At 51.9% G+C, this 26274-nt stretch overlaps 3 protein-coding genes across 8 annotated transcripts in view; 1 reads left to right on the top strand and 2 right to left on the bottom strand.

The window, feature by feature from the left end:
* LOC149916348 (E3 ubiquitin-protein ligase RNF123-like) overlaps positions 1-23170 on the top strand; it is a 24963-nt gene extending 1793 nt beyond the window's left edge. Inside the window, exons 2-12 of one of the 4 annotated variants that reach the window (XM_090147866.1) lie at positions 51-152; positions 2425-2504; positions 3862-3916; positions 4195-4273; positions 4771-4838; positions 5742-5867; positions 6532-6624; positions 7152-7197; positions 7333-7425; positions 7622-7695; positions 8188-11907. In XM_090147866.1, the coding sequence (XP_090003992.1) occupies positions 4804-4838; positions 5742-5867; positions 6532-6624; positions 7152-7197; positions 7333-7389 (357 nt within the window). In that variant the 5' untranslated portion in view covers positions 51-152; positions 2425-2504; positions 3862-3916; positions 4195-4273; positions 4771-4803 and the 3' untranslated portion in view covers positions 7390-7425; positions 7622-7695; positions 8188-11907. Of the gene's footprint in view, positions 1-50; positions 153-2424; positions 2505-3861; positions 3917-4194; positions 4274-4770; positions 4913-5741; positions 5868-6531; positions 6625-7151; positions 7198-7332; positions 7426-7621; positions 7696-8187; positions 11908-19730 lie in introns of those variants that run through there. The other 3 variants (XR_016470000.1, XR_016470001.1, XR_016469999.1) reach the window with 3 other exon arrangements.
* On the bottom strand, positions 12047-14162 carry LOC149916349 (uncharacterized). Its single transcript, XM_090147867.1, has 2 exons — positions 13879-14162; positions 12047-13225 (listed from the first exon to the last, which is right to left on the bottom strand). The coding sequence occupies exons 1-2, from the start codon at positions 14003-14005 to the stop codon at positions 12741-12743; spliced, it is 612 nt and encodes a 203-aa protein (XP_090003993.1). The 5' UTR covers positions 14006-14162; the 3' UTR covers positions 12047-12740.
* Positions 23162-26274, bottom strand: LOC149916347 (E3 ubiquitin-protein ligase PHF7-like). Of its 3 annotated transcripts, none has more exons than XM_090147857.1 (9): positions 26160-26274; positions 25945-26060; positions 25565-25656; positions 25378-25473; positions 24998-25122; positions 24645-24807; positions 24447-24553; positions 24148-24261; positions 23162-23758 (listed from the first exon to the last, which is right to left on the bottom strand). In XM_090147857.1, the coding sequence occupies exons 2-9, from the start codon at positions 25985-25987 to the stop codon at positions 23623-23625; spliced, it is 876 nt and encodes a 291-aa protein (XP_090003983.1). In that variant the 5' UTR covers positions 25988-26060; positions 26160-26274; the 3' UTR covers positions 23162-23622. The 3 variants fall into 3 exon arrangements, with proteins under 3 accessions (XP_090003983.1, XP_090003985.1, XP_090003984.1); XM_090147858.1 differs by lacking the exon at positions 26160-26274 and adding an exon at positions 23896-24014 and having other exon boundaries at positions 23654-23758; positions 25945-26148; XM_090147859.1 differs by lacking the exon at positions 26160-26274 and having other exon boundaries at positions 23162-23589; positions 25945-26148.

Raw genomic sequence — 26274 nt, 5'->3', positions numbered from 1 at the left:
CTTCTAACTCTCTAAGCTTCTTTTTCTCTCTCTCTCTTTTTTTCCACAAGGGATTGTTAACAGCAGACTACTGAACCAAACTAGACTAAGATCTAAGATCTGTACCAGGTCTTCTCCAGTGCTGATGGGAACCAGCCTGCAGCTGCTTACAGGTATGGGACTTCTTACTCTCTAGATGGCAGCAATGCTGCGTCAGTCCCCTGCATGTGAAACCCCATATAAAAGGTCACGGGGCAATATTTCTGAAATAAATAGGCGGGTATGCATTCCCCTTCTCATTCCTGTTCCCTCTCTGCTTGCAAAGAAGTGCAAAATGCACAGGTTTTAGCTAATGAAAAGTATGTCATCAGTGCCCGGTAAACTAAATGCAAGACTGCTACTTGTACATCGAAGACCATATGCTTCTCAGGCAGTGGAATTGTCAGTACTTTTCTTCTTAGGAGTCACCAAAGGAAAAGGAACACAAGATTGCTATACAATGTCTGTTTCCCTCTCTTTGCTTTCATTTCTCCTTCACCCCGTAGTCCAGCAACTTGTAGCTTTGGATGAGAAGAAGGTCCTTGACATTTAAATTTTTTGTCAGAGGCAAGTCAGCTGGGTGCAAAGCAGGTCCAAGTGTTGCAGAGAGGCAGGCGCGTAGCTGCTGCTGGGTGAGCGGTGCTGCAGAGTGGGCTGGGGTCATGTTCCCCGGGCTGTACTTAGTAGTGCCAGCTCAAACGTGAGCCTGTGGCTGCTAAAAATAGCTCTTGGTCCTCTGCGTGCTTGATGAGCTAAGGTTCTTGTGGGTGGGGAGGCCAAGTGGGCTATGGTACTTGGCCACAAGCGCTCCTAAAAACATGCCTTGGTATGTTCCATCCGCCCAGGAGTTTTGGTTGTCAGTACTGCTAACTTCTTTGCCTGGTGATGAATGAAGTGCAAGCACAGAACTGATAGTTTGTTGGCTTGGTCCCTCTGTTTGTAGCTCCCTTCCAGTCTTCTCCCTGGACTTGGTAGAAAGCCCAGTAGCAGTCAGGTTGGCCTCGAAAATAATATTTACTACACAAGAGCAACTTTTATGGTACGATATGTTGTCTTTTGGGGAGCTTGTTGTAAACCTCCCTGTCTGTCCTCTCTCTGTCTGTCTCGTGCTCTTCTGCCTCTTTCCTGCGCTCCTTCTCTGTGCTATCTGCTGATACAACTGCTTTGCTGTAGCCACTCTCTCCTGCCAATCCAAAGCTGCTTCTTTGATTCCACCTCTGTGCATCTTCACGTGCACTGGGCTTTCAGAATGTCTCTACCACTTCTTTGAGAAACCCCTCGTCCCAAAGAAGTGGAATGGTTGTTCCACAGATGAGTGGAAATGGCAACCAGGATAGGAAAAGCCAGCAATTCTCACAGTAATAAAGGGAAATCATGATGGTCCCACAAACACAACACAAGCATTGGTGTTCTGTTAATCCTTGGGAAGTTTTAAAAGGAAAAGAGTATGAAATGACAAAGTTTGCTGCTATTACAAAGTGATGTAGTGAAAGGGGAACAGCCCCAACTTTATGCATAAAGTAGTGGGGTCTGGGTTGATTTCTGCTGCACAGGAGTGAGGCTGGAGGGAAATAAACTCTTCAGTAAGTGGGGAAAAGAAAAAAAAAAAAAAAAAAAGCAGATAGGAAGCAAAGGATTGTTAGCAAAGGGATTCTGGGAAAGGAAAATCATTATGCCACAGAATGAATTTGTGGTCAACCCTCATCTTGATTAGCATGCTGTGGTCGCACCAGCTCCAAAAGGCTATCTTGGAGCTGCGGAGATTTTGAGGAAGAGTAAGAGCAACAGCCACGAGTCTGGGAGGTCTCCTGTACAAGGAATAAGTAAGTGAGCCAACCTTGAGACGAGAGAACTGAGAGGGTCTATGTGGCAGGTCTGTACAGTGGTAGCCTGGAGGGTGTTGGCGAGGCATTTTACTTTATTACAGGAGGCGTGAAGACAAAATGTTTTTGGCTTTTCTCATGGAGGTGATGCTGGGTGAGCTTAACCTCTGTCTGAGCTGCTACAGCTGCTGATATGGTCTTCTTTCTGGATTTGTATTATGAAGTACTTGGGAAAAGAACCAAGTCCTGTCCTATGCTGTGTTTGTATGATGCCAGCCTCAGCAATGTTCCAGTCTTTACTTATTGCCAGTACAGGCTAGCAAAATACTCTGTAGCAGGCTGAGGACTGAAGGATCCTTTGTTAACTGCTTCATTTGTTTGCACTGTATTTGGTTCTTGTTTCATTCATCGCACCAGCATGCTGGTCAGCAAATTCCTCGGATCCATGCCAAGAAACTCAGATTGACAGAACTTCCTGGTTCGTGTGTCAACACGATTCTTATGCAGACACGTGTCTGGACTGAAACGCTTTAAAACTTGAAGGCAGAGCTTTCTGAAGTGCTCGTGTGTGTTTATTCCCTAGAAAGCTCCTGACGTTCCAGAGCCTGCCGGAGCACCTTGACCGATTGCTAGCAGATCAGAATGGCTCTGAAGACAGCCAAGGTAGGAGGTACAAGATTTCAGCAATCTGTGTTTGTGCTGCCTGACTGGGGGGAACAAGTTATGTCATGCAACACAGTTCCCTGAGTAAGCAGTTTTCTACCATCTTCTGCTCTAATTTATTGTCTCTTGTCAATGGAGGAGGCAAGTTTGCAGGTGGAAATCCCTGAAGAAGTAGCTTTGGAGCAGTAGTTGGATATATTTCAATGATAGCGACACGCAGCACTGTGAGGAGTGCTGTCCTCACTGAGAATCGCAGAGGCCTGTAGATGGGTCTCCACTCTGGATGTTTGGTTAGGGCCTCAGTCTGTTGCCTCTCTAGCATCCCTGAATGAGGCAGGATGTGGCAGGATGCATCCTGAATGAGGCAGGATGTGGCGGATGCATCCTGGCTCTTCTCTGACAAAGCATTTTTCTTGCAGACCACAGTCAGAGCTTGCTTTCAGTTATGTGGTATGTTGGCCAAACATTTGGCTCAGAGTTTGACCTTTGAACTTTGCAGAGGTAAAATTTTCAAATGACATGAAGGCTTCATTTATGATCTGACTGCTGCATAACTTAGGCCTAAGGTGTTGCTGTGCAAGCTTCCTTTTAAAGCTCATGGGTGTCTCCTTTCCTGAAGTTCTCATGGTCTGACATGTGTAAACGCTGTTTGAGTGTTCCTCCACTGCAGCAGAATTCAGGTGCCACTGTAGTCTGTCTGGCGACACTTCAGAGCTACCTTTAAATCTTTTTCTAGCAGGTTATCTGCAACTCTTTGTTTCAGATCTGTTAACAGAGGGCCGGCTTGGCCCTCTACGATGGTACTGGACCACACAAGTGGCTTTGAGGGGCTCCTGCTGGTTGATGATGACTTACTTGGAGTGAGTGTGATGCTGGCTGCTGCAGGAAATGGGCTTGTGAGACTAAAAGCACTCGGTCTGTTCGTCATGCAGGTCCATTTCACTGGCTTTGTAGTATGTTAAATGCAATCTGCTCAAGAAGTTGAGGAGTCCTGGAGGAGATGATATCTCCTGGGAAAAGGTCTAGCAGTACTCCCAAGTCTTAGCAAGCTCTGAGTGGAGCTGCAAGGGTGAGAAAGTGTTATGCTGGCCCAATGGCCCACTGGAGAGCTTGGCTAAGCGAGAGGAGGGGATGGTAACCAACTTTCCTGTCCCTGCCTCCAGTGGCTGCCTCTTCCTTTCTTGTTATGTTGTTTAACAGTGAGGACAAGCTGAGGCCAGGCTCTGCTGCTGTACTTTTTCCTTTCTCCTTTGTCTGCATTAGTTTCCTGCTGGTCTGTTAGCTGATATTCTTCACTACACTTTGGTTTTGAGGCCTTATTGCCTGACTCTGTAATATCTTCTGTTTACTGGTCCAGGTGATTGGCCACAGTAACCTTGGCTCTATCAGGACTACGGCGTGCGTGTACAAAGGTAAGAAGATAAGTGGGTGACGCTTTGGTTAAGATTGCAGGAAGAATGAATGCATGGAGAGTTACACAAGCGATTTGGAAATGTAATGTAGCAGTGCTCTTTTTCTAACCCAAATGTTAGTAGGGAATGGAGACAAAGATCACAGGCCATGGGCAGACCATGTCTGCTGTCAGTTGCGCTCCCTGTCTGCCGGTCTCCCCCATGAAGCTGCTTTTGCAATGAGAGGGATCCTTTGTGCTTGTCCACATCTGAGTCTCCTCTTTGATATTGTGATGCAGGAAGGAGTTGGAGATACGCCAGTTCCCTATGCGTATAATGGCATAGGGTGTGCAAGTGACCACTACCAACTATGGCAAAGTGAGTACTGTCCTTCCAGGAGGGGAAAAGAAAGCAGGTGTACTCTGCTCACTGGATTCTGCTGGGCCCTGTGGAAAGCATTTGATCTGAGCTTCCTGCTTCGGTCTGCTCTTGGGGAGGCTGTGTGCCAGCACTGATTTGTACTTGAGGGGTATGGAACGCCCTGTGTGGGTGCTGTGTTTGGCAGGCTGATTCCCAGCACAGTACTGTGGGTGATGTCTGAAAGGCTCTGGTTCTTTGTAGCGCATCAGAGGATGATGCAGTGTTGGGATAAGCATTGTTCTGATCCTGTGCATGTTCCTAGTGCTCAAGGGAAAAAAGAAAATCCCATCCAGAGGCTTCCAGAAGTATCTGAAAATGCAATGTGAGCTGCTGTCGGAAGGAACTGTCACTCCTTCGCCCCTGAATCACAAGGGACTGATTGGGCTTACAGCTTATTCTGGTGTGGGAACATGCTGGGAATGTGTCTAACATTTTTTTTTCTCCTTTTATTGCAGTCGTGGGCTGCAGGAGACATCGTCAGCTGTCGGATGGACCTTGAGGAAGGCACTACTGCTTTCTGCCTGTAGGCATCTTTGCCCAGTTCCCTGTTCTGTGAATGGCTGCATGTAATCTACATGTTTCCTCGTTGCTCAGCAGGTTGCTGATCCCTCTTTCTTTCTCCTCCCCTTTAAGTTTGTTGGTAGCTCCAGCCTCTGCTTTTCTGCCTTGTGTTGAGAAGCCATCTAAGTGAGCTTTTGAGTCTCCCAGGTTCAGGTGAGAGCAGTTGTTAGAAAAGTGCTCAAGCTCCTAAATCGCTGTAAGGTTTGCTGGGATTTTGAAGGAGAAGGCACATGTTAGGATGCTTAATACTACAGTTGGCTGAGCCCTGCTGATTGCTTTCATAGCAAGTGTAGACACTGCATGTCCTGGAATCGGAGGGAAGTGTGATAAATGTGATAAGTCTCCAGCCTCCATCTCCGCTGGACAACGAGCAATGGCCAGCCTGAGAATTGCTCCCTGGCCCTAAACTATGGCCTGAGACAAGTCAGCTGGAGTGAAAAACTGTCAGAGGCTGCCATTGTCTTTCAGAGAAGAGTGGACTGAGACCATTATCCTTCGATTTCTATCAGAGTCAAGTGGATGAGGCCAGAAATGCCACCTGCCTTTAACATGTCCTGGTAGTCATATACCTTGTAAGGATTTTGGTTGCCCTTGAAGCTGAGCAGGGCTCTTCATATTGTGCAGGCTCCAATGCCTTTCCATGCCATTAAATGCAAATGAGAATTCGGCTGTGATTCCCAGGGTACTTGCTTAGCAGCACTGTGGTGTGTGCACATCTGTCAGGTTACAAGCGTTCAGAAGTATGAATGACTGTGATGTCTGTGTTGGCAGGTTGCTGGGAGGGGAGTGCAGACACACGAATTGCCTGCTTGACCACAAAACCTTTTGACCGTGGCTAAAGTTCTGTGGGCTTTTCTTCTTTCAGAAATGGCGTATCTCTGGGAGCCACTGTTGATAACATCTTGAGAGGTGCTGGAATGGCTTACTTCCCTGCCATCAGTCTCTCGTTCAAAGAGTCTGTTGCTTTTAACTTTGGAAGCCATCCACTTCAATATCCTTTGGTAGTGGGGAGAAGAGGTCCGAAGGCCCGGAGACTATTTATGGAAGCTGTAGAATGTCTATATCTGAGTGCACTTCACTTTCTTCTCCTAGCACTTCTGCTCAGAGCAGGATCGAGGAGAGAAGAAGCAGACATCCTTCAGCTGGACCACAACTGCAGGGCCCACGGTCACCTGAAAAAAATTGCTGAAATTGAGTTTACTTTAAGCTCTGAATCAGCAGCTAACGCTTTAGGCTGGGGACTGCCTATTCCCAGGCATTTCAATTGTAGATGATCTCACCTTCCAGACCTGGAAACCTTTTGTGCTTCTGAGCCTCTTGGCTTTGGGTCTGTTCAACCTCTCAGCCATGCAGGACCTGTAGCGTAATAGAAGCATTGCATGCTGCCTTTTTGTGTGAAAGCTGAGACCTGCAGCAGTCCTGAACGTGCTCCTTGATAGTTGTCATGGAGGCTCCTTTCTGATCAGAAGCAGATAGGGAAGTACTCGGTACCTGCAGTATTGAGGAGAAGATCTCGTGGCTTATCATGCACTTAGAAGTGCACTTTGCCTTGAACTCTGACTTAGGCATGCATACCGCAAGACAGTGACTTTTCTTTGCTCGGACAAAGAAGTCCTGAAAGAATCTGATTGCATTTTACCTTAACACTTGCCCACTTATCCTCGTGAAGGCTCGCAAGCTGCTAGGCTTCCTGAAGAATGTGATCCATATCGGGATGGATGTGATGGCAGGCTGATGTTACTGGGCAGGTCTGGGGGACATCATGCCAGGAAATGTGATTCTGTGCTTTGTACATGCTCAGATTTTTCCTGACACCTACGTGCTTTTACATGGGGCATACGCATCTCTGATCTTTGATTTGCAAAATGGGATTCCTAATAGTTCCACCCTAAGGCTTCAGTTAGATCGTACAGGGCCTTGTTGTTCTCAGTCCCACAAAGTTTCCTTCTGAGAGATGGTGTTTGTTGGGTTCAGAATTACTGCATTTGATTTTGCAGCCTTGAAAGAAATTTGTTTGCAGCCCGTACATTCTTCTGATGTCCTGGTGCAGTGATGGGGTCACTCTCTGGCAGGCGTGCCGTGAGCATTGTTTTGGTTGTACCAGTGTTCAGTAGAAAGCAGGTTTTTTTTTCCTTCTGGATTGATTCTGCCAGTGCTGAGTTGAGTAGGTTTGGGGGCTGTGGGGATGGGTGATTCAGCCCAGCCGAGTAGGACCTGGGACTTTGGCTTGTCCACTGGCTTAGTTTTACTTGCACTGAAGCTTATTTCCCTGCAGGAAAGTGATAGCAGCAACCACTGCTCACACTCTCCTGTTGAGTAAGGTGAGAAAATGCGGTGGGTTCAGAGTGCCTATGTTTTCAATACAGAAGTAAATGCTGCGTCCTTCCAAAGCTGCACTGTGGGAACTATAGCTGTTCCTGACATCATCCTGTTGCTGTTGTTTCTTGTTTTCTCAGGAATATGAAGTGCACAAATGCCTCAAGCAGCTACTAACGTCACTGCTGCAGGCCTAGAGGTTCTCTCCTATCATCCCAGACCTAGGCTTACAAGTGAGTTGCGCTTCTGAATCTCCAGGAATCTGTGAATAGCCAGCTTCTGTTACGTCCCCTTGTCCAAAGGTCCCTAATGTTTTGGATTATCTGTAGTTATTTGATCTAGCGGTGGCAGTTCTGTCCCACTCTACCTCTTAGAGAGTTGCGTACTCTTCTATGGTTGGAGTCAGTTTTGCTTCTCTTGTTTCCCTAGATTCACTACCTCTGGCTCACCACTGCAGTCTTGAAGCATGAGAAATCCAGGAAATATCTCCTCAGCAATGTTCTGTATCCTTTGCGGCTCCTCTGTTCTCTGTCCTCCCTGCCCTCAGTAATGCAGCCACGGAGACTGCAAGGTTTAGCAGGTCCCAGGAGGCAGAAGCCACCCCATCTTTGAGAGGTCATTTCTCATTTCTCAAGTCTCCTCTGTTTGCCTGACACCATTCTCTGCAAAGTCCTGCTTTGAGGAGCGGGAAGCAGTGCCATGAAGGTCACATCATACCAATGCACAGAGCTTTATTTCTGCCCGACCCGCTTCTCTTATGTCCTTAGGCATTAGGGCAGACGACTGCTCTAACTCCTTTCAGAGCTGACTAACTGCCGTGTCAGCATTTGGGCAGCTCCTGTGCTGAGTGCAAGAGGCTTCCCCCCGGAGGAGGAGGCTCCGGATTTTGCAGAGCTTTGAGTGGTTTTGGAGAGGGGTCCCTCACTACAGCTCTGGAAACATACCCCATCCCTTCTCTGCCATACTTTCTTATACTTCCTTTAACTTTGCTGCAGCTTTGATGTGCTCCGTTTGGTTGTGTTCTTCTACATTAAGAGCCCACTGAGTGTGGAGGAGGCTGGTTTGCAGGAGCTCATTCCCACCACGTGGTGGCCAAACCGCTTCACCAGGGAGGTGCGTCAGGGCACATCTGCTAAGGAGAGCAAAGGACATCGGTAGTCTGTGGGCGCTTGTTAATGCAGGGAAACTCAGCAGAGCTGTGTGGAAGCTGCGCCCCTCCGCTGCCCTGTCATCTCCTGTTAAGGTGTGTGACAGGAGAGGTGACAATTTTCCATGGCAGCAGATTTGGAAGGGAACCTCACAGAGTCAGAGAAGTTGCAGATGGGCTTGTGTGTCCTTAGAAGACCTCCTGCCCTGATCTGTTACAAGGCCAAGGAGGGCCGGTTAGGTGTGCTTGTGTCCACACACTCATGCCTTGTTTCAGTGAGTTTCTTCTCCCGCTTTGGCAGGATGCTGCCCCGTGCTGCGTATTTCTCCTAATCTCTGTCTGTTCCTCAACCAGGGCAAGAATAGTAAGGAGGTGAAGGAGGAGAGTGCTGAAGAAAGACTGAGGCAGTGGGCGTATGAAAGAGGCTGCCAGCAGCTCGAGAGGCGCATTGAAGGTCTGTGAGGAAGGACAGAGATTGCCAAGATCCCATTCTTTGTGTGCAGCCAGAGGGACCAACCCATGAGCTGTTTCCAAATGGCCTTTCTGATGTGACATGCATCTGTATTCCCATCATAAAGGCAGCACTGCAAAGGCAGAGCCATGGCTACTGTCACCTGGTGGATGGGTTCAAGTGTTGGGTCCCCACTGCCCACATACGCAGCATTCTGCCAGGCATTATGAGCAAAGCAAAACCCACCTTTAGGGGCACTGTTTTTCAGCTGGGGATGGATGTATTGCTGTGTGGAAAAGGAGAAAATTCTCCCAGTGATGGAACTAGCATTCCGCTGGACCTGGTTCTTTGTGCTGAGGTGGCAGGCTTTCTCCTGATGACAGGGTACTTGTGGAGTGAGCACGGGCAGTTGCTTTCCAGTTGTTAATGTCCAGTAGCAAACTGCTGTGTCCCTGTTTTAGTGGTGGAAGATCTCCGGATTCAAATTCTGAAGCTGCTGCTGAACAGCTAGGACAGAGGAGGGGTAAGCACTCAGTGGATCTTTTGCTACATTATCTCTGCATACCACGTAAGGTACAGAAGTGCCACAGCTGAGGAGACGTTCAGTCCTCAGAAGTAGTTCTCTAACTGATCCAGTCAGGCAGGCTGAACTGCAGAAACTGACTTTTTGGGCTCTGTTTAAAGGGGTAACACGGAATCACAGAATCATAGATAGTCTCAGATGCTTTGCCAGTGTTGACTGATGACATGAGCTGCACCTGAGCCAGCCTTGTGTTTCTGTTAAACTAGGCAGACACTGTGACCGCAGTGCACTCTACCCTGACAATTAATATTAGTTCCAGAGAGCAAGGAATGGCAGTTGTGTGAGAATGTGCCTCTACAGAGCAGGTGGAGAATGTTCAGCTAGATAAAGCTGTGCATCTTCTGGCCATCATCAGTGCATCCCAGTATGGGCCTCAGAAAGCAGTGACCCACAGGATACACATGGGTGCTCCAGCAAGGTGGTAACTGGGTCAACTGTTTTCTCCTGCTGAACGTAGCTCCCAAGCATATACAGCTCTGTTTCTCGGCAGCTTTGAACCCCACGAGGACTCAGGCATCGCTGCAGGCCCAGACCTTGCTGCAGACGTTCTGGGTACCTATTGATGTAGTGTAACACTGCAGATCTGCCTAATTAATATGGAAAAGAATACTCTACCTTATGTGCCCAAAGTGCAGATGCGTCCCTGAGCAAGCGTGACAGAGACGGACAATTAATGCCCTTCCCTGGGAGTTCCTTTCCCTGTGAGTTCACCACCTGCTTTTCCTCCTGCCAGGGGGAAGCATCCAGATACATCTTCCTGAACAAATGTCACAAGTTTCTTCAGGAAAATGCTAGCTGTAGAGGGACAGCCTTCCCACAGGCCTCTCCTGAAGAGCTCTCTGGTACCTTTGGGGTGGGAGCTCTTGCCCTTTTGGCTGAGCTGCTTCCAGCAGATGAACAATTGATACCTAGATACAGATTGTCTCCACCACCTGGATGAGGACCACTCTTCTGGCCTTGGATCAGGCTGATGGCCTGCAGCTAAGGAAGGTGGGGATATGTTATTGCAGGAAACCCTTTCCTCACCTGCCTCTGTGTGTTAACGAGCAGCCCATCTTCAGGGGTGGAACACATGGTATCCATCCTCCTCTGTCAGACCAGCTTGTTATTGTAGGGCCAGGGATTTTACAGAGGTGGAAGCAGCTAACTGCTGTCAGGGCTGGGCTCCATCCCAGTGCTGGAAACTAGAGGTGCTCTTTGCAAATGGGTGCATGTGCTCTGAGCAAGACTGAGAACAGGAAGTTTCTGCCTGGCCCATGTGGCCACCAGAACTAAGAAGCACATTCACAGCTGCCCTAATGGATGGACTCTCACTGTTGCCCTAGCGCTTGACTGTGTTGTGCCCACCAGAGTAGCGTGGTACGCTTCCGGCACCAGCTCATTGCAGCCCTGCGTTTCTTCTGGGATGGCCACAAGGCGAAGATACCTGCTGCACTGAGCAGTGAAGGTAAGGCCTGGAGGAGAAGCTAGCAGGACACTTCTGTGTTTGGGACAGGGTTTGTCTCCTGGCACTGCTCTCCAGGATGCTGAAAACTTTGTGTTTCTCAAGGGTGCTGGTGCCTTCAGCACCCCGAGCCTGTAGACCTTGGGAAATTCCTGTGTGTAGATATAACCCAATTAACATCCAGACCTATTCTGGACAATTCCATTGAGACTTGCAAAAGCATATCTATGTTGTGATCTGGTAGTTAAAGAACAGGGAAACATATTTGCCAGTTTTCACGATTCCCAGACTGTGGAACTAAGGAGAAGCCAAGTCAATGCCTCTTGCCTTCCCACTCTTAATCCCAGTTTTGCCTTTCCCTTTTATTACTTCTGGCTCATTCTTTCTCTAGATTCGGGAAGCGCCTTACCCTGTGGAACTGTAGTGGAAATGCTAAGGCTTGAAACAGTGACTGATCACTTCATGGGAAGGCAGAGCCAACCCAGCAGAGCTTAGGTGCAGTAATGCACCTGAGTGACTGGAAGGGGTGGAGCCCTTCGTGTCTTCTGAGTCACGCAGCTTCTTTCCCTTATTTCTGTACCCACTGCTGTTGTGTATGAGCTGACATGTGGAATCAAATTCTGTAACCCATGTAAGGTTATAAAGCAGGTATGTTTCTTACGGTGCCAGGAAGCTCCAGGATATTTCCACCACAAGTGCTTCCAAGCTGACATAATTCAGAATTCCTTGTATTTCCACAGAAAATACGTATTCATTAATTACGTGTGAGACAATTAACATAGACACGCCTATCTCAGGTAGTGATTGAAGAGGTCTCCAGTCTTCCATTCCATGGTCTCTTCTACCATCTAGCGTCCTTTTAGCATCATGACAGTCCAACTGACAGTCTTACTTCATGCAGTGGTTTTCCTCGCTTATCCTCTAGATGAACTTTCTTCATTGATGCAAGCTCATTCAAGAGAATGCCAACTGGATGTAAATTGTAGGACCAAAATCGTGAACATTTGCTTATTCAGCACATGGCCATTATTTCTGGACATCTGCTCGTCCTTGGATAGGGATAAGTTTGGAAGGAGGATAGAGAGGAGTATCCTGATGGCTCCTTGTTGCATCCCAACTTAATCCCAAAGTGAGACAATTCGGCCTTGTTTGGAGGCCATCGCTTCTTCGAAGTTTGATAAGCCTGCTATTCTTTTGCTGAAGGTCTCTCGTCAAAGCAGAATAGCTTTACAACATGCTTTCTAGTCTACAATACTATACCCATGGGAACACTGTGAGATTCCCCAGGTCCCTTGTCCCTGGAGGACCCAGGGATGAGTGAGGGGGGAAGGAGAGAAGGGACGGCAGTGGGATGCAGCGCTCACCCTCCAGCTGCTTCTCAGCCTGGCTCAGTGCGTTGTCTGCCTTCAGCGCTGCCTCTGCCTCTGCCCGGCGCTCTGCCAAGGACTCATCCAGCACCTCCTCGGCCTGTGCATCCCCACACGATTGAGGCATGGCCCCTGGCTCCTTGTCCTTAGTCCCCTACCTAGAGCTGCCCTCACCTTGGGGCCCTTGCCCTCTGCTTGCCAGTAGGCCTCCAGCAGCCGCTGCCGCTCGGCCTCGTAGGCGCGGTAGCCACCAGGCTGTGCATAGGCCCCACGGGCCAGGCTGGTATCCAGTGCCCGTGCCAGCTCAGCCAGCAGCGCCTTGCAGCGCCGCCGTGATGCTGCATCATTGTCCTCCTGCAGGCAGCTTACTCCGTGCTGATCTGCTCCTGAAGGTCAGGATGGGGGCAAGGTCATGGTGTTGATGGGGAGAGTGTCACAGGGACAGGGTTGTGGGGATGGGGAGAGTGCTGGTGGGACCACAGGTACAGAGGCAGTGCTAGGGGGACATGAGGATAAGGTCATGGGGATGGAGAGCATTGGGGGATTGGGGACAAGGTCATGAAGACAAGGGCAGCCTTATAGGGGTGGGGACCGGGCTGTGTGGACAGGTTAGTGGAGACAGGGTGCCAGGGAATGGGAAGTGCTGTGACGGTGGTGACAAAGTCATGGGAACAGGGACAGCCTTGTAGGGATAGGAGCAAGGCCGTGAGGACAGAGACAGTGCTGTGGCACCAAGGGGGGGGGTGGCCATGCACCATGAGGCACCGCTGGTGCTCCTGGTCGTGATCCCGGAAGCTGCAACGCTAGAAGACAACAAGTGCCTCACACGGGTGCTCCCCATGCGAGGCCGAGAGCTGTGCAGGCTCTGTGGGCAGTGACAGCCCCCGCATGCCCCTGGCATAGGCCTCCAGCACTGCTGCCACCGCACCACAGCTGCGTTCTCGTTGGCCATCGTCGCTGCTGCTGCTCCTGCTCCCTCCAGGCAGGGGAGATGCCTGCTGTTGATGGCCTCCATGCAGCTCTGCAGCAGCATGCGCCGGGCTGTGGGGAATGGTACAGTGACACCTCCCTCACTGTTGGCACCTTGCTGCTGTGTGTTGCTGTTGTCCCCTGTCGTCCCCGTGTTTTTTGCCCTGTTGTCACCCTGTCATCACCCCATCATTGCCTTGTGTCACACCATCGTTGTTGTCACTCAACTGTCACCGTGTTATTCCTGATGTCATCATTGCCCCACGTCACCGTTGTCATCCTGCTGTTATCATGGTTCTGTTTCACCGTTGTCACGCTGCTGTACGTGTTGCCATTGTATCCCTTTTGTCCCATTGTCATCACTCTGCTATCCCCAGTGTTATCACTCCACTGTCTCATGTTGCCATTGTCACTGGCCCCCTGTTGTCCTGTGTCACCACTGTCACCCCGTTTTCACCCTGTTGTCCCATGGCACTATTGCCTTTATCCCATTCGTCCCGTGTTGCCTTTGCCTTTGCCTTTGTCACCCCATCATCCAATTTGCCATCATCATTATCCTCCCATGGTCCTCCTGCTGTCCCTTATGATGACATCACTATTATCAGCCCGCAGTCAGTGCATTCTCATGCTGTTCTCTTGTGTTGCCATCGCAATTGTCTCCTTGTTGTCCTGTGTCACCATCATCGCCCCATGTGCTTTTCTCCCCCCTCCCACCATCCACTTACCTTGCCCTGTCAGTGCTCCGCTGTCAGGCAGCGTCTTGGGCCAGGTGGAGCTCAGCGCATAGTCACAGAACTTGGCTGCCTGTTGGAGGAAACATGGGGCCAACGTGGCCTTGGGCAGCTGCTTCATGCGCCCGTGCTCCTCTGTGCCCAGTGGCGAAGGCAGCACAAAGCACTTCCGCGTGGGGAAATAGTTGCAGAGGCACAGCCGCGTCCCACTGTAGTTCTGCACCTCGCAGCCGTGCCCCGTGGCAGGCAGGCAGCTGTTGGTGCTGCCATCCTTGTTGTTTCACCAGGCAGAGCGGAGCCGGCATCGGGAGCACCAAAGCGTCCATGGTTGTGCTCCTTTTTGTGGCTTTGCAGCACTGGAACTGAAAGAGAAAGCAAACCCAGCCCTCCCACTGCTGTTTGTTTTCCTTTCCTGTAACACCCCTCACTTCCCTGAAATCACAATGCCTGGGCACTGGCCTGCACTTCTGATAGGGACAGCTGGCACAGGTACAGCGTATCGCAGCAGTTTGGAGACAACACCCATCCTGTTATCAACCACTCAGGCCAGCAGCATCTCCAGTGTGTCAGGGCATGGTGTTGGTACTGCAGCAGAGTGCCGTGGTGCAGCCACAGTGCACTGGTATTATCACAGTGCACATCCATGGCACAGCCACGCTGTGCTGGTACCACCACACAATGCCATGGCACAGCCATAGGTGCTGGTGATGGCTGTCACATATCTTTGTGCCAGGCACACCAGTGCTGCAAGAGGTGACAGTCACCCGCAACGCATTCCCCATGTGCCGCCTGTCTTTTTGTACCAGTGCTCACTGCTGCCCATCACTACGCAGCTGCCCAGCAGTACTTTCACCAGCACCTCCTCTTCTATGTGCCACAGAAGGTGTCTGCCTGTTGCCAGAAGCCCGGTTGCAGCTCCTCCCACACTGCCAGCACCATGTCAGCTGCCGGCTGCTCCAGCATGAGCTGCTTGCGGTGGGGGAAGAAGTTGTACAGGCAGCCCAGCAGTTCGTTCTCGGCATTGCCACCATCACCACGATGCCACTGCCCACAGGGACACGGTGACGTGCAGGGACAAGTGGTGATGACTGTACCGGTTCGCAGGCACTGTGTGTCCTCCAGGTACTCCTTGCTCATGGGCTGCAGCTGCAGTGTGAGGTCGTGTGTGGCCCACATCAAGCCACTGTCACCGCATCACCATTCTTGTCACATCGCTGTTGTCACTGCACTGCTGCCCTCCCAAACAACATGAAGGACTTCTACGATGGTGCAGACCGGTGATGGACATGCCCACCAATGGGCTGGGTGATACCAGTGCTGTGGGGTTGAGAGACAGCATGCTGTTGTTGCAAACCAGGCAGAGTAGGGCCGGCATCAGGGGCAGTAGAGCCTCCTTGGCCATGCAGCTGCCAGAACCAAAAGGGAAAGCCCAGATCCCTCAGCCATGTTTCCTGCTACTGCTTCCTTTGCTTTACCCAAACAGGGCCCAGTGCTGTCCCAAAGTGACAACAGCTGGAAAGTGTCATAGAATATATTGCATGGACAGCTGGCAGGGCACAGGGCCACACATCGCTGTCCTTATTGCTGTCCTCATCGCTGTCCTCTTCTCTCTCCTCCTCTTCGCTGTCACTGTCTGACAGGACAAGCTGAAGCCACGTGAGCAGATTGCTGAGGATGTTCACAGCCACGTGGCACCATGAGGAGATCTCCATTTCCTTCTTCTCCTCCTGCGTGTGCTCAGTCATCTGCTGCATTGCCACTGCCATGCGTTTGAAGCCCTCATTCATCAGTGCCTCATGCTCCTGTGGGATAAGGAGTGGGGTTGCTGCCACCACAGAATGCCACAGTGCAGCCACAGTGCAACAGCACCACCACCGAGCAGCTTAATGCAGACACAGTGTGCTGGTACCGCCACATAACACAGTGACTCCAGTGCTGCAGCCAAAATGTGCCTGTACCACCACACAAATACACACCACTACAGTGCAGTCACAGTGTGCCTGCACCACTCCACAACAGCATCACTGTGCTGTCCACGCAGGGCATGGTGACGCTGGTGACAGCAGTCCACCCCCTGCTGCTGTTTGTATGGAGGGAGCTGGCTGATGAGGTTGCTGAGCCACTCTCCATCATCTTTGAAAAATCATGGCTGTCAGGAGATGTCCCCAGAGACTGAAAAAAAGCAAACATCGCTGTCATGTATAAGAAAGGGAAGAAGGAGGACTCGAGGAACTCCCAGCCGGCAAGCTGGGAAGATCACGGAGCAGATCCTTCTGGATGATGTGTTAAGGCACATGAGTGACAACCAGGTGACCCTGGACAGCCCGCACAGCTTTGCCAAGGGCAGATGGTGCCTGACCTGTCTGGTGGCCTTCTGTGATGGAGAGACGGCATTGGTGGAAAAAGGAAGGGCAACTGATGTCATCTACCTGGACTTGTGCAAGGCCTTGGACGCAGTCCTGCGCCACACATCCCTATCTGTAAAATGGAGAGAGATGAATTCAAAAAGTAAACAATTTGGTAGCTAAGAAATTGGTTGGATGTTCACAGCCAGGTAGTTGTGCTCAGTGGCTCTATGTCCAGGTGGAGGCCGGGCACGCGCAGTGTCCCCCAGGGCATCTTCTTGGGTCCGCTGCTCTTCAACATCTTCGTCAGTGCCACAGAGGGATTGAGTGCACCCTCAGCAAGTTGGCTGACAACACCAAGCTGAGTGGTGTAGTTGGCACAAGAGGAGGAAGGGACGTCATCCACAGGGACCTGGACAGGCTTTGGAAGGGGGCCCATGTAAACCTAAGGAAGTTCAGCAAGGCCCAGTGCAAAGTGTTGCACTTGGGTTGGGGCAGTCCCAGATAGATGTGCAGAGTGGGAGAACTCCATGGAACGCAGCCCTGAGGTAAGGACTTGGGTGTCTAGCTGGACAAAAGCTGGACACGAGGCAGCAGTGTGTGCTTGCAGCCCAGAAGGGCCAACTGCATCTTGGGCTGCATCAAAGGAGGGGGGCAGCAGGCAGGGAGGAGATTGTTGCCCTCTGCTCCCTCCCCTCCCAAGAATAATGTGCAAATTTTGCAGCAGGCCCAGAGGAGGGCCAGAAAGATGCTCAGAGGGCTGAAGCACTTCTTCTAGAAAGACAGGCTGAGGGAGCTGGGGGTGTTCAGCCTGGGGAAGAGAAGGCTCTGGGGTGACCTCACTGCAGCATTTCATTTCTCGAGGGGCACTTATAAGCAAGAGGGAAAGTGACTTTTTACAGAGTGTGATAGTGCTTAGAAGGGGAGAAATGTCTTAAAAGTAAAAGAGGGCAGATTTAGGTGAGATATGAGGAGGAGGTTTTTCACTCAGAGGTCAGAAAGGCGCCGGCACTACAGCCCAGAGCTGTGGGTGCCCCATCCCGGAGGTGGGCGAGGCTGTGGAGGGGCCGTGGGCAGCCTAAGCTGGTGGTGGGCAACCAGCCTGCAGCTGAGAGGATAGAAGCGGGTGGTCATTGACACCCCTTCCAACCCAAGACATTATGGTTACTATGATACTATGACCTTCCTGTGTTGGCCAACGCTCCAGAACTGAAAATGGAAGTACATCCAGCTCCCCTAGTCAACCCTCTGCTTACACTTCCTTTGCTTTCCTGGAATGGAGCCCCGCACTTCCCAGAAAAGCTAATGCCAGTACAGTTCCATTGCATTTAGTGCAGGGACAGCTGCTGGGGGAAAGTCCACATCACATGTGCTGCAGTATGTTGAAAAGCTTTCCTGCCAGACTTGGCAGGAATGGTGCAAAATTGCAGCTCGTTCTGTTCAGAGCTCCCGCATCTCCTCTAACCGCTGTGGGCAGGAACAGCACAACCAGGGCACCCAGGAGGCCCATGGCTGATGGATGCAGTGCTTCTCCTCTTGCAGCCACTCCATCTACAGCTGCAGCACCATTGCCTCATGCCTGAAGCACTCCTGCATCAGTGCCCCATGCTCCTGTGGGACATGGAGTGGTGCTGGGAACGCCTCACAGCGCTGTGCTGCAGCCACCGTGTCCCAGTAGCACTGCACAGCACCTCCACGGTACAGCCACAGCACGTCAGTGCAACCACACAGCAGCATGGCACAGCAACACCGCAACATCTTTTTACAACCACTTCTCACCTGCAGTCCCGCACAGCACCTCCATGGTGCACTCAGAACGTATTCATACTGATGCAACTTACAGTGATGTTAAGCGTGGTAATGCTCACTGATGAATAGCCGTGTAGTTTGTTTAGAAAACAGGAAGAATCTGTGCCCTTGTACCAAGGAGCTAACAATGAAATACCGAACTCCTTATGCCAGGCAGGTAAGGAACTTCTGCTTGAATCAGCTTACTTTGTGAAAGCGAATATTGCGCAATCAAAGCAAGGAGATAACTGAACATGTGCGAAGATCGGGTTCAACCAGCAAACACAGTGAGAAAGAGTACTGACTTCATCAACCACAGAAAGGCCCCATCCTCCATGTGCCAGCAGAAGGTGTCTGCCTGTTGTCAGAAGCCCAGCTGTAGCTCATTTGAGCAGCAGAGTGGCGCAGCGGAAGCGTGCTGGGCCCATAACCCAGATGTCAATGGATCGAAACCATCTTCTGCTAGCTGAAATCTTTTGGTCGTGCTTGACCAACCTCATCTCCTTCTACGACTGGGTGACCAGAGTGGTAGGTGAAGGAAAGGCTGTTGATATAGTCTACCTAGACTTCAGCAAAGCCTTTGACATGGTCTCTCACGGTACTCTTCTGGGGAAACTGGCTGCTCGTGGCTGGACAGGTACACACTCCTTTGGGTAAGAAACTGGCTAGAGGGCCGTGCCCAACTTTAACCACCAACGGGTGGTGGTTAATGGAGCGAAGTCCAGCTGGTGACCTGTTTCAAGTGGTGTCCCCCAGGGGTCGGTACTGGGGCCTGTCTTGTTTAATATCTTTATTGATGACCTAGACGAGGGGATTGAGTGTACCGTCAGTAAGTTTGCAGATGGGAGGTGGTGTTGACCTGCCTGAGGGTAGGGAGGCCCTTCAGAGGGACTTAGATAAGCTGGATCGCTGGGCTGGGGTGAATGGAACGAGGTCCAACAAGGCCAGGTGCCGGGTCCTGCACTTTGGCCACAACAACCCCGTGCAGCGCTATGGGCTTGGGGACGAGTGGCTGGATGATTGTGAAGAGGAAAGGGATCACCCCCAGGTTGGTTGACGCTCAGCTGAACATGAGCCGACAGTGTTCCCAGGTGGCCAAGAGGCCAACGGCATCCTGGCCTGCATTAGAAATAGCGTGGCCTGCAGGAGCAGGAAGGTGATCATCCCCCTGTACTCAGCACTGGTGAGGCCACACCTCAAGTACTGTGTTCAGTTTTGGGCCCCTCACTACAGGAAAGACATTGAGGCCCTGGAGCGTGTCCAGAGAAGGGCAACAAAACTGGTGAGGGGTCTGGAGCACAAGTCCTATGAGGAATAGCTGAGGGAGCTGGGATTGTTCAGTCTGGAGAAGAGGAGGCTCAGGGGAGACCTCATTGCTTTCTACAACTTCCTGAAGGGAGACTGTGGTGAGGAGGGGTTTGGCCTCTTCTCTCAGGCAACGAACAGGACCCGGGGAAATGGCCGCAAGTTGTGCCAGGGGAGGTTTAGATTAGACTTAAGGAAGAACTTTTTCTCTCAGAGAGTGGTCAGGCACTGGAATGGCTGCACAGGGAGGTGGTGGAGTCGCCATGCCTGGCAGTGTTCAAGAGGCATCCGAAAGAGGACCTGCAAGGTCTGGCTTAGTAGCTTGTGTTAGCAGTGGTAGTGTGAAGACGGTTGGACTAGATGATCTTACAGGTCGTTTCCAACCTTGTGATTCTATTTCTATTTCAGATTTGGGATTTCATCCTCCTGCAGCTCCTCCCATACTGTCAGCACCATGTCGGCTGCCAGCTGCTCCAGCATTGAGCTGCTTGGGGGAAGCTACCATGCGCTTTCCATGGGGAAGCTACGGTGTGCTGGAACCACCACACAGCCTCACAGTGTGTCATGGCACAATGAGCATGGGTAAAAGAATTACAAGACAGACCATCCACCAAGGTGAACTCCTCCAAAAAGGTGAGTGCTCCAGTTGCTGCAGGACACGGCAAAAACTCTAAGGATACTGATCGTGAGTCAAGGAAGAAGAATGATAGAGTTAACAAATAGAAGGGCCCTGTTCCCAGCCAGGAGGGGGAAGGGGCAATAGAATATATTGGACTGAGTGGATTCGATAGCGTGGCACATCAGAACCACAGAAACATGAGGCGCTCGTGAACACTGGTGCGCAGTGCACTCTCATGCCCTCGAGTCACGAAGGGACAGAATCAATTCATATTTCTGGGGTGACTGGGAGTTCCCAAAAATGTACTGTGTTGGAGGCTGAAATAAGCCTCACTGGTAAAGACTGGCAAGAACACCCAATTGTGACTGGCCTGGGGGCTTCCTGTATACTTGGCATCAATTACCTCAGAAGGGGGTATTTCAAGAATCCCAAGGGGTATCGATGGGCATTTGAAATAGCTGCTGTAGACACAGACAAAGTTAAGCAGCTGTCTGTCTTGCCTGGTCTGTCAGAAAATCCATCTGTTGTGGGGCTGCTACGAGTAAAAGAGCAGCAGGTACAGACTGCTACAAAAACGGTGCACAGAAGGCAGTACCGCACCAACAGGATTACTGCAGGGACAGTCTACATCACACATGCCACAGTTTGTTGAAAAGCTTGCCTGCCAGGCCAGGCAGGAACGGTGCAAAAATGCTGCTGAGAACATTCAGAGCTGAGCTAATCCAGGTGCCTACCTCCGTGTTCTTCTTCTCCTTCTGCAGCTCTGTGATCAGCTCCTGCATGGCTGGCTGCCGCTTTGTGCTGGAAGCCCTCCTGCAGCAGTGCTTCATACTCCTGTGGGACAGGGAGCAGTGTTAGTAGCAGCATACAACGCCACAGCACAGCCGCAATGTGCTGTTGCCACCACACAGCACCTCCATGGTACACTCACAACACCATCACAGTGCTCACCTTGTGGTGCTCCAGCACATGCTGCTGCTCCTCCAAGCACACACGTTGCTCCTCCTTCAGCCGCTGCTCCGGCTGACGTTTGTGCTCCTCCATGCTGCGCCGCTGCTCCTCCAGCCGTGCCTCTGCCGCCTTCTGGGCCGCCTCTGCCTCGGCCGCTGCTGCCTCCCGCTGTCGCTCCGCCAGCTCCAGCTGCACCTCTGTGGCCTTCAACACCTGTGCCAGCCCCTCACGCTCCAGTAGGAACACCTCCAGCACCGCCTCCGCCTGACCGTACAACCGTGAGGCACAGTTCCATCAGCGTAATAAGTATCATAAATCAGGAACTGGGTCTTAACAACCTTTGGATATTTCCTGTTATGGGTTTCTTCTTTCTTAAGCATGGCTTTTGTCAATAGTGAAAAACCGGACAGAGCAGCGTAAGGAAAGCTTGGCATAAGATGTGACAGGTATGACAGCTTCAAGAAATATTGCCTTCCTGTATCCATCGAAACGTACAAAATGATCTTAAAAACCACAGGTTGGTGATAAACCTCATGGAAAAATGGATTAGCAAATGTGTCGCATAGATTGTGAGTTTGGAGCACTTGGCCAACAGGGGAACGGGAGAGTAATTACCTGCCACGAGAGGAGACTTATGTAAGGAGAAGTGATTTGCTGATCAAGCGTGCTTTTTCTCCTTTGCCACAATTACAATAACGAACAAAAAATCTTTGCTGCTTCACCAAGATCAAAATTTATAGATTTTCGTCTGATCAAGAATTATGGATTCTGATCTTTTCTTGCACAAGGGATGGGGGCGTAGGGGGAACGTGGGAATATGGGGCATGGAGATCCCGTTCCCTCCTACCGCACTCTCCTCTACGAGGAACATGAACACTTCCTGGGGGCCGCAATAGAAACAAGCGTTTTGATTTCACTTATGATTGCGTGTGGTATGGGGGAAAGCCAGGCAGGGATTGGTTCTGGCACTGAGCCTGGCTGCAGGGCGGTGTCTCAGGGCCCCTCCTGATGTGGGCAGAGTCCCACAGGCAGCGGGCGATCAGGGGTGGTTTGAGGCAATTTGGAGTGGTTTGGGGAATTTCTGAGGCAAATCAGGGGCATTTTAGGGGCAGTTTGGGGCAATTTAGAGGCAATGAGAGGGAGATTGTGGGATTTTGGAGGCAGTTACGGGCAGTCAGGAAACTGGGAGCAGCATGCAGTCCTCAGAATGGCAAAGACAGGACCAGAGTGTATCAGCAGAGCCCCCTCAGCACTGCATTCTGCTGTCAAGTGCAGTCCTACACTGCCGTTAGAATCAGAGTCATGGTTGGTCTAAGATCACAATGTCCATGCTGGAATCGAGACCAGAACCCAGCTCAGGCCATATGTCAAATACCGGAGCCAAAGTCAAAACATGAAATGCGAGCTTCCTCATGTACAGCAGGATGCTGAGGGTTATGTATACCAAACTGTGGATTGATCGAGGATCATGGAATATGAAGCTGTGAAAGGAGAAATTTTGGGCTGGAACCCAGAATGCCAAACAGCCTTTATTCAACAGAGAGCAGCACCCCTGCTCTAGGACTGCCCTATCTGGAAAGCCTTTTGAATTGATGTCACTTTGTCTGCCAACTGAGAGAGTTAGCAGAACACATGGGATCCAGGAAGAGACCAGTGGGCTATTTCTCTAGACAACTGGACCAAGTAAATATAGGGTGGATGTCATGAGCAGTGGCAGCAGACCCTGAGGCACAGCCCGAATGCAGGAGGAAAGACAGCTCCTGGCTCTCCCCACAGCTGGCAGCAGCTCCAGAGCTGCCGGCATGTCCCAAACACAGTGACATGCCCAAGATGACAGAAACACCTCCAGAATGGGGCTGCAGCTGCCAGCCTGGCCTCCGCCCCGTTGCGTGTTGGAAACGTTGCGCCCCGCTGGAGTCGGGACCAGAACCCAGCTCAGCCTGAACCGGGCCGCAGGGAGGAAGGAGTGGGTTGGGTGCTGGGGGGAAGGGATCCCTGGGATTGCAGTCCCTACAGCTACCCACCTCGGGAAAGGCAGAGAAGAACACAACTGACAGTGGCATGATGGAACTCTCAGTTTTATTGTGATGGACTGTGATGACTTTGGACAGCAAGTGGAGCTTGCACATGGCTGCTCCCGCAACATCACTGGGTCTGGCTGTTGATGTTCTGGGCCCGACGTGATACCCGGGAGCGGCTTCGCCCCTGGGCTGGCCCTCGCCGCCTGGACTGGCTCCTGTGGCGTCTTCGGGGCTGGCTGAGGGTCTCTGATGTGGAAGAGGGGAGCGACTTCGAGTCCGGGCTCACCCTGTCTGCCTGGACTGACTTCCAGCACCTGCTATGGGATCCTCTGAGAACCCTGGTGCTCCCGGTTTGTGTAGCTTTGTGTGCAGCTCTCAGCACTGCCTTCTCCCACGGCGTGTTCGGGGCTCGCTAGTAGAATATGAATTGTCGGGGCCCAACACTGCAATGGAGGGCAGCTTTGTGTCTCGGCCCACTCACCCTGTCTGCACTGGAGGTTGTAGCCAACTGCAGGGGAGTGCCTTGAAGACCGTGATGTTTCCTGGCTGTTTAGGGTGCTGCTCTCAGCAATCAGGCAGTGTTACGACAGCTCCCACGGTGTCCTTGAGTTGATTGCAGGTATTCTTATCCCGGTGTAAATGTGGATGTATTCTCTTCTGGTCTCTCCTACACTGCCTAGACAGGACACAGTTTTCAGGCACCTGGGAACTATGAGCTGGTCTCGATGGTGCCTGGATGGTGGTGCTGGAGCTGCTTCTCTCCAGTGCTGTTGAGCCTCAGATTGGCCCCAATTTCTGCTGGCTGATGGTGCTGTGGCTGGCAAGATCCTAGTTGGTGCTGGGGCCTGCCAGAAGCAAAGAGGTGAGGGGGTGAAACTCCAGCCACAGGGTGGGACAGGGTCCCATTCCTCAAGGGGCAAAGGGACTTGAGCAAGGTCTCGCCTGGCCCCAGCCCAGCAGCACGCGGCTGTTTGCCTCTTACCGGTGCCCTCTCCAGCACAGGCGTTGCACTCCCAGCTGGCTGTGCTCTGACTCAAGTAGGAACAGCGCCGGTGAGTGCCTTGCGCAGCACAGGAGCTGCAGAGGAGCAGCTGCCAGGGCCTGTGGAAACCAAGGGGTTGCAGCCATGCAGACAAAGTGACCTGAGCCAGGGAGTGCCCGGCACAGCTCTGGTGCCCAGTCCGTGCTGGCCCAGGCTGTGGTGAGGCTGCGATCCCATGCAGAGATAACTCACCCCACTTCCTCTGCCTGCTCCCTGCCGTGTGGGTAAAGGCAGTCGCTGGCATCACAGTGCCCATGCCTTCCTTCCAAAGATGCATAGGCATTGTTCTCCTCCCACATTGGACTTCTGATACATAAGAAAGAGAATGTGGTTAAAACTTAGTGTCACCAGAATAAGACTGACCCAGACCATCCCTGCTCTTCCAGCCCGACCTCATTTCCACCTTCTTCATGAAGCTGAGGCCTACACTCATGGGCAGCAAAGGTCCAGGCCTGCCCTCACGTCTCAAGTTCTGGCTGAAAGACACCAACCTGTCTGGGATTCGGATCCCCATGTTGAACATTTCTCTTAAGAATGTGTCTCTGTCTCTACAGAGGGGGCACTGGAAGCAGCAAAGCCCAGCGCGCAGGGCCATTCCCTGAAGCAGAAACACAAGCAGTATGAGTGTGAGCCAGGCCTGGTGCTGCTGAGCACCTGCGGTGCTTGCAGGGTAAGGGGAGGGCTCCTACCTGGATGCAGAGCCGGTGGAACCAGGCGTGTTGGCAGGCTGGGCATACCATGGTGCTGTATGACCTGCCATCCCCCACAGGGTCCATGCAGATGATGCAGGTCGTGTCCTGCATTGGTGTTGCCTCCACTGCCTGATGTGGGTGGTGCTCCCAGCAGAAGGACCTGGGGGAAGATGGGAGGGATGGGCAAGGTGAGAAGTGCTGTGGGGAGGGCAGAGGAACAGGAAAGAGCCCCAGGCCTTGGCTCTGGCTCTGTCAGGCTGCTGGGAGATGTCACAGCGCATTCCTCGCTTCTTTGGCTGCTGCTGACAGCAGAGGTTGCAGGCCCATAGGTGATGCCTGGCAGGCCTTACCTGTACTCTCCAAAGTACTGGGTGATGCATTCACCCTCCAAGGCACAGGGAAGATGGAAGCTGTGGTCACATCCTGGCTTTGCACAGGTGATGCTGGCCCCCAAATTGCCACAAACGAAGCAGAGCTGGAAAGAGCAGAGCAGCCCCAATCAGCAGCAGCCCCAGGGCCTATGCAGCAGACCCTACTCCCATGGGCAGGGCACAGGATGCAGGCAGGGCTGGGTGGCACTCGGCAGAGCTGCCTGTTGAACCGGGTTTGTCTGCAAGAGCAGGAATTTCTCCTGAAGGTGGTTGAAAGGGTTGGGATTTCTTTCTTTGGACCAGGCCAAGCTCTCCATGCCTCTCCTGGCACCAGCTCCCTGTTCTGGTCCAGTGCTCACCATCTGCTCTGCCTGCCTCACTGTGCGAATGACATCTTGAGTACAGAAATGTGCATTTCCATCTCTTCCTCGCTGTAAAAGGCCAGAGGAAAATGTCTGCAGAAGAGCAAAGTGTGTGATCTTGTTAGGAAAGAAAGGCATAAGCCATTGCTTGGAGGAAGGAAGCTGGCACTGTGAGTGACCTCACCACACAAAAAGTATGAAAATAGATCCCCTTCATCACGTATTTGTTCCCAGTGATGCCAAGGTCAACGTTCACTCGGCCACACAGCATGCATGCTGGAGACAAGAGAGTAACAGCAGTGAGCGCCTAGTGGGTCCAGGTGTCCCTAGGGCCTCCTCAGGAGCTGCTCCATCCTGTCCATGCCAGCTGAGGGACAGGGCCAGAGGCCATGGAGGGGAAGAGGCACTGCAGGCCCAGCAGGCAGTCACAGCTCAACTGCGGCCCCTTGGCCAAGGAGCAGAGGGGCCTTGTGTGCCCCCACCACCCCTCTCTGCTGCAGGCAGAACCCCAGCACGCCTCTGCCCGGTGATGGGGAGCTGTGTGCAAGGATACTTTGCTCTCACCTGGCTCCCTCGAGCCAGCAGCCTCCTGTGTCTCCACGGACATTGTGTGTGTTGATGACAACCACTTGCAGAGTCTCTGTCCCAGCAGTGCTGGGCTTCGTCTTCCACGTGCCAACCTATGGGAGAAGCAGGATGAGGTTTTCTCACCTCAGGCCCCTGGGCGCTGGGGAATCCTCCTCACTCAGCAGCCTCAGACAGCCTTCCTCCCTGCTCACCTCACCAGGTCGCACTGAGCTCGGCCTGAGCCCCGCAGCCTTAGCTCTGTTCCACACCCCGCGTGTCACAATGGCTGTTCCGTGCCACCCTCTGTGATACCATCACACCTCGCAG

The sequence above is a fragment of the Phasianus colchicus genome, chromosome 11, assembly GCF_987193195.1.
Source record: "Phasianus colchicus chromosome 11, bPhaCol1.hap1.1, whole genome shotgun sequence".
Lineage (NCBI taxonomy): Eukaryota > Metazoa > Chordata > Aves > Galliformes > Phasianidae > Phasianus > Phasianus colchicus.
This window is presented reverse-complemented; position numbering and strand designations above follow the sequence as displayed.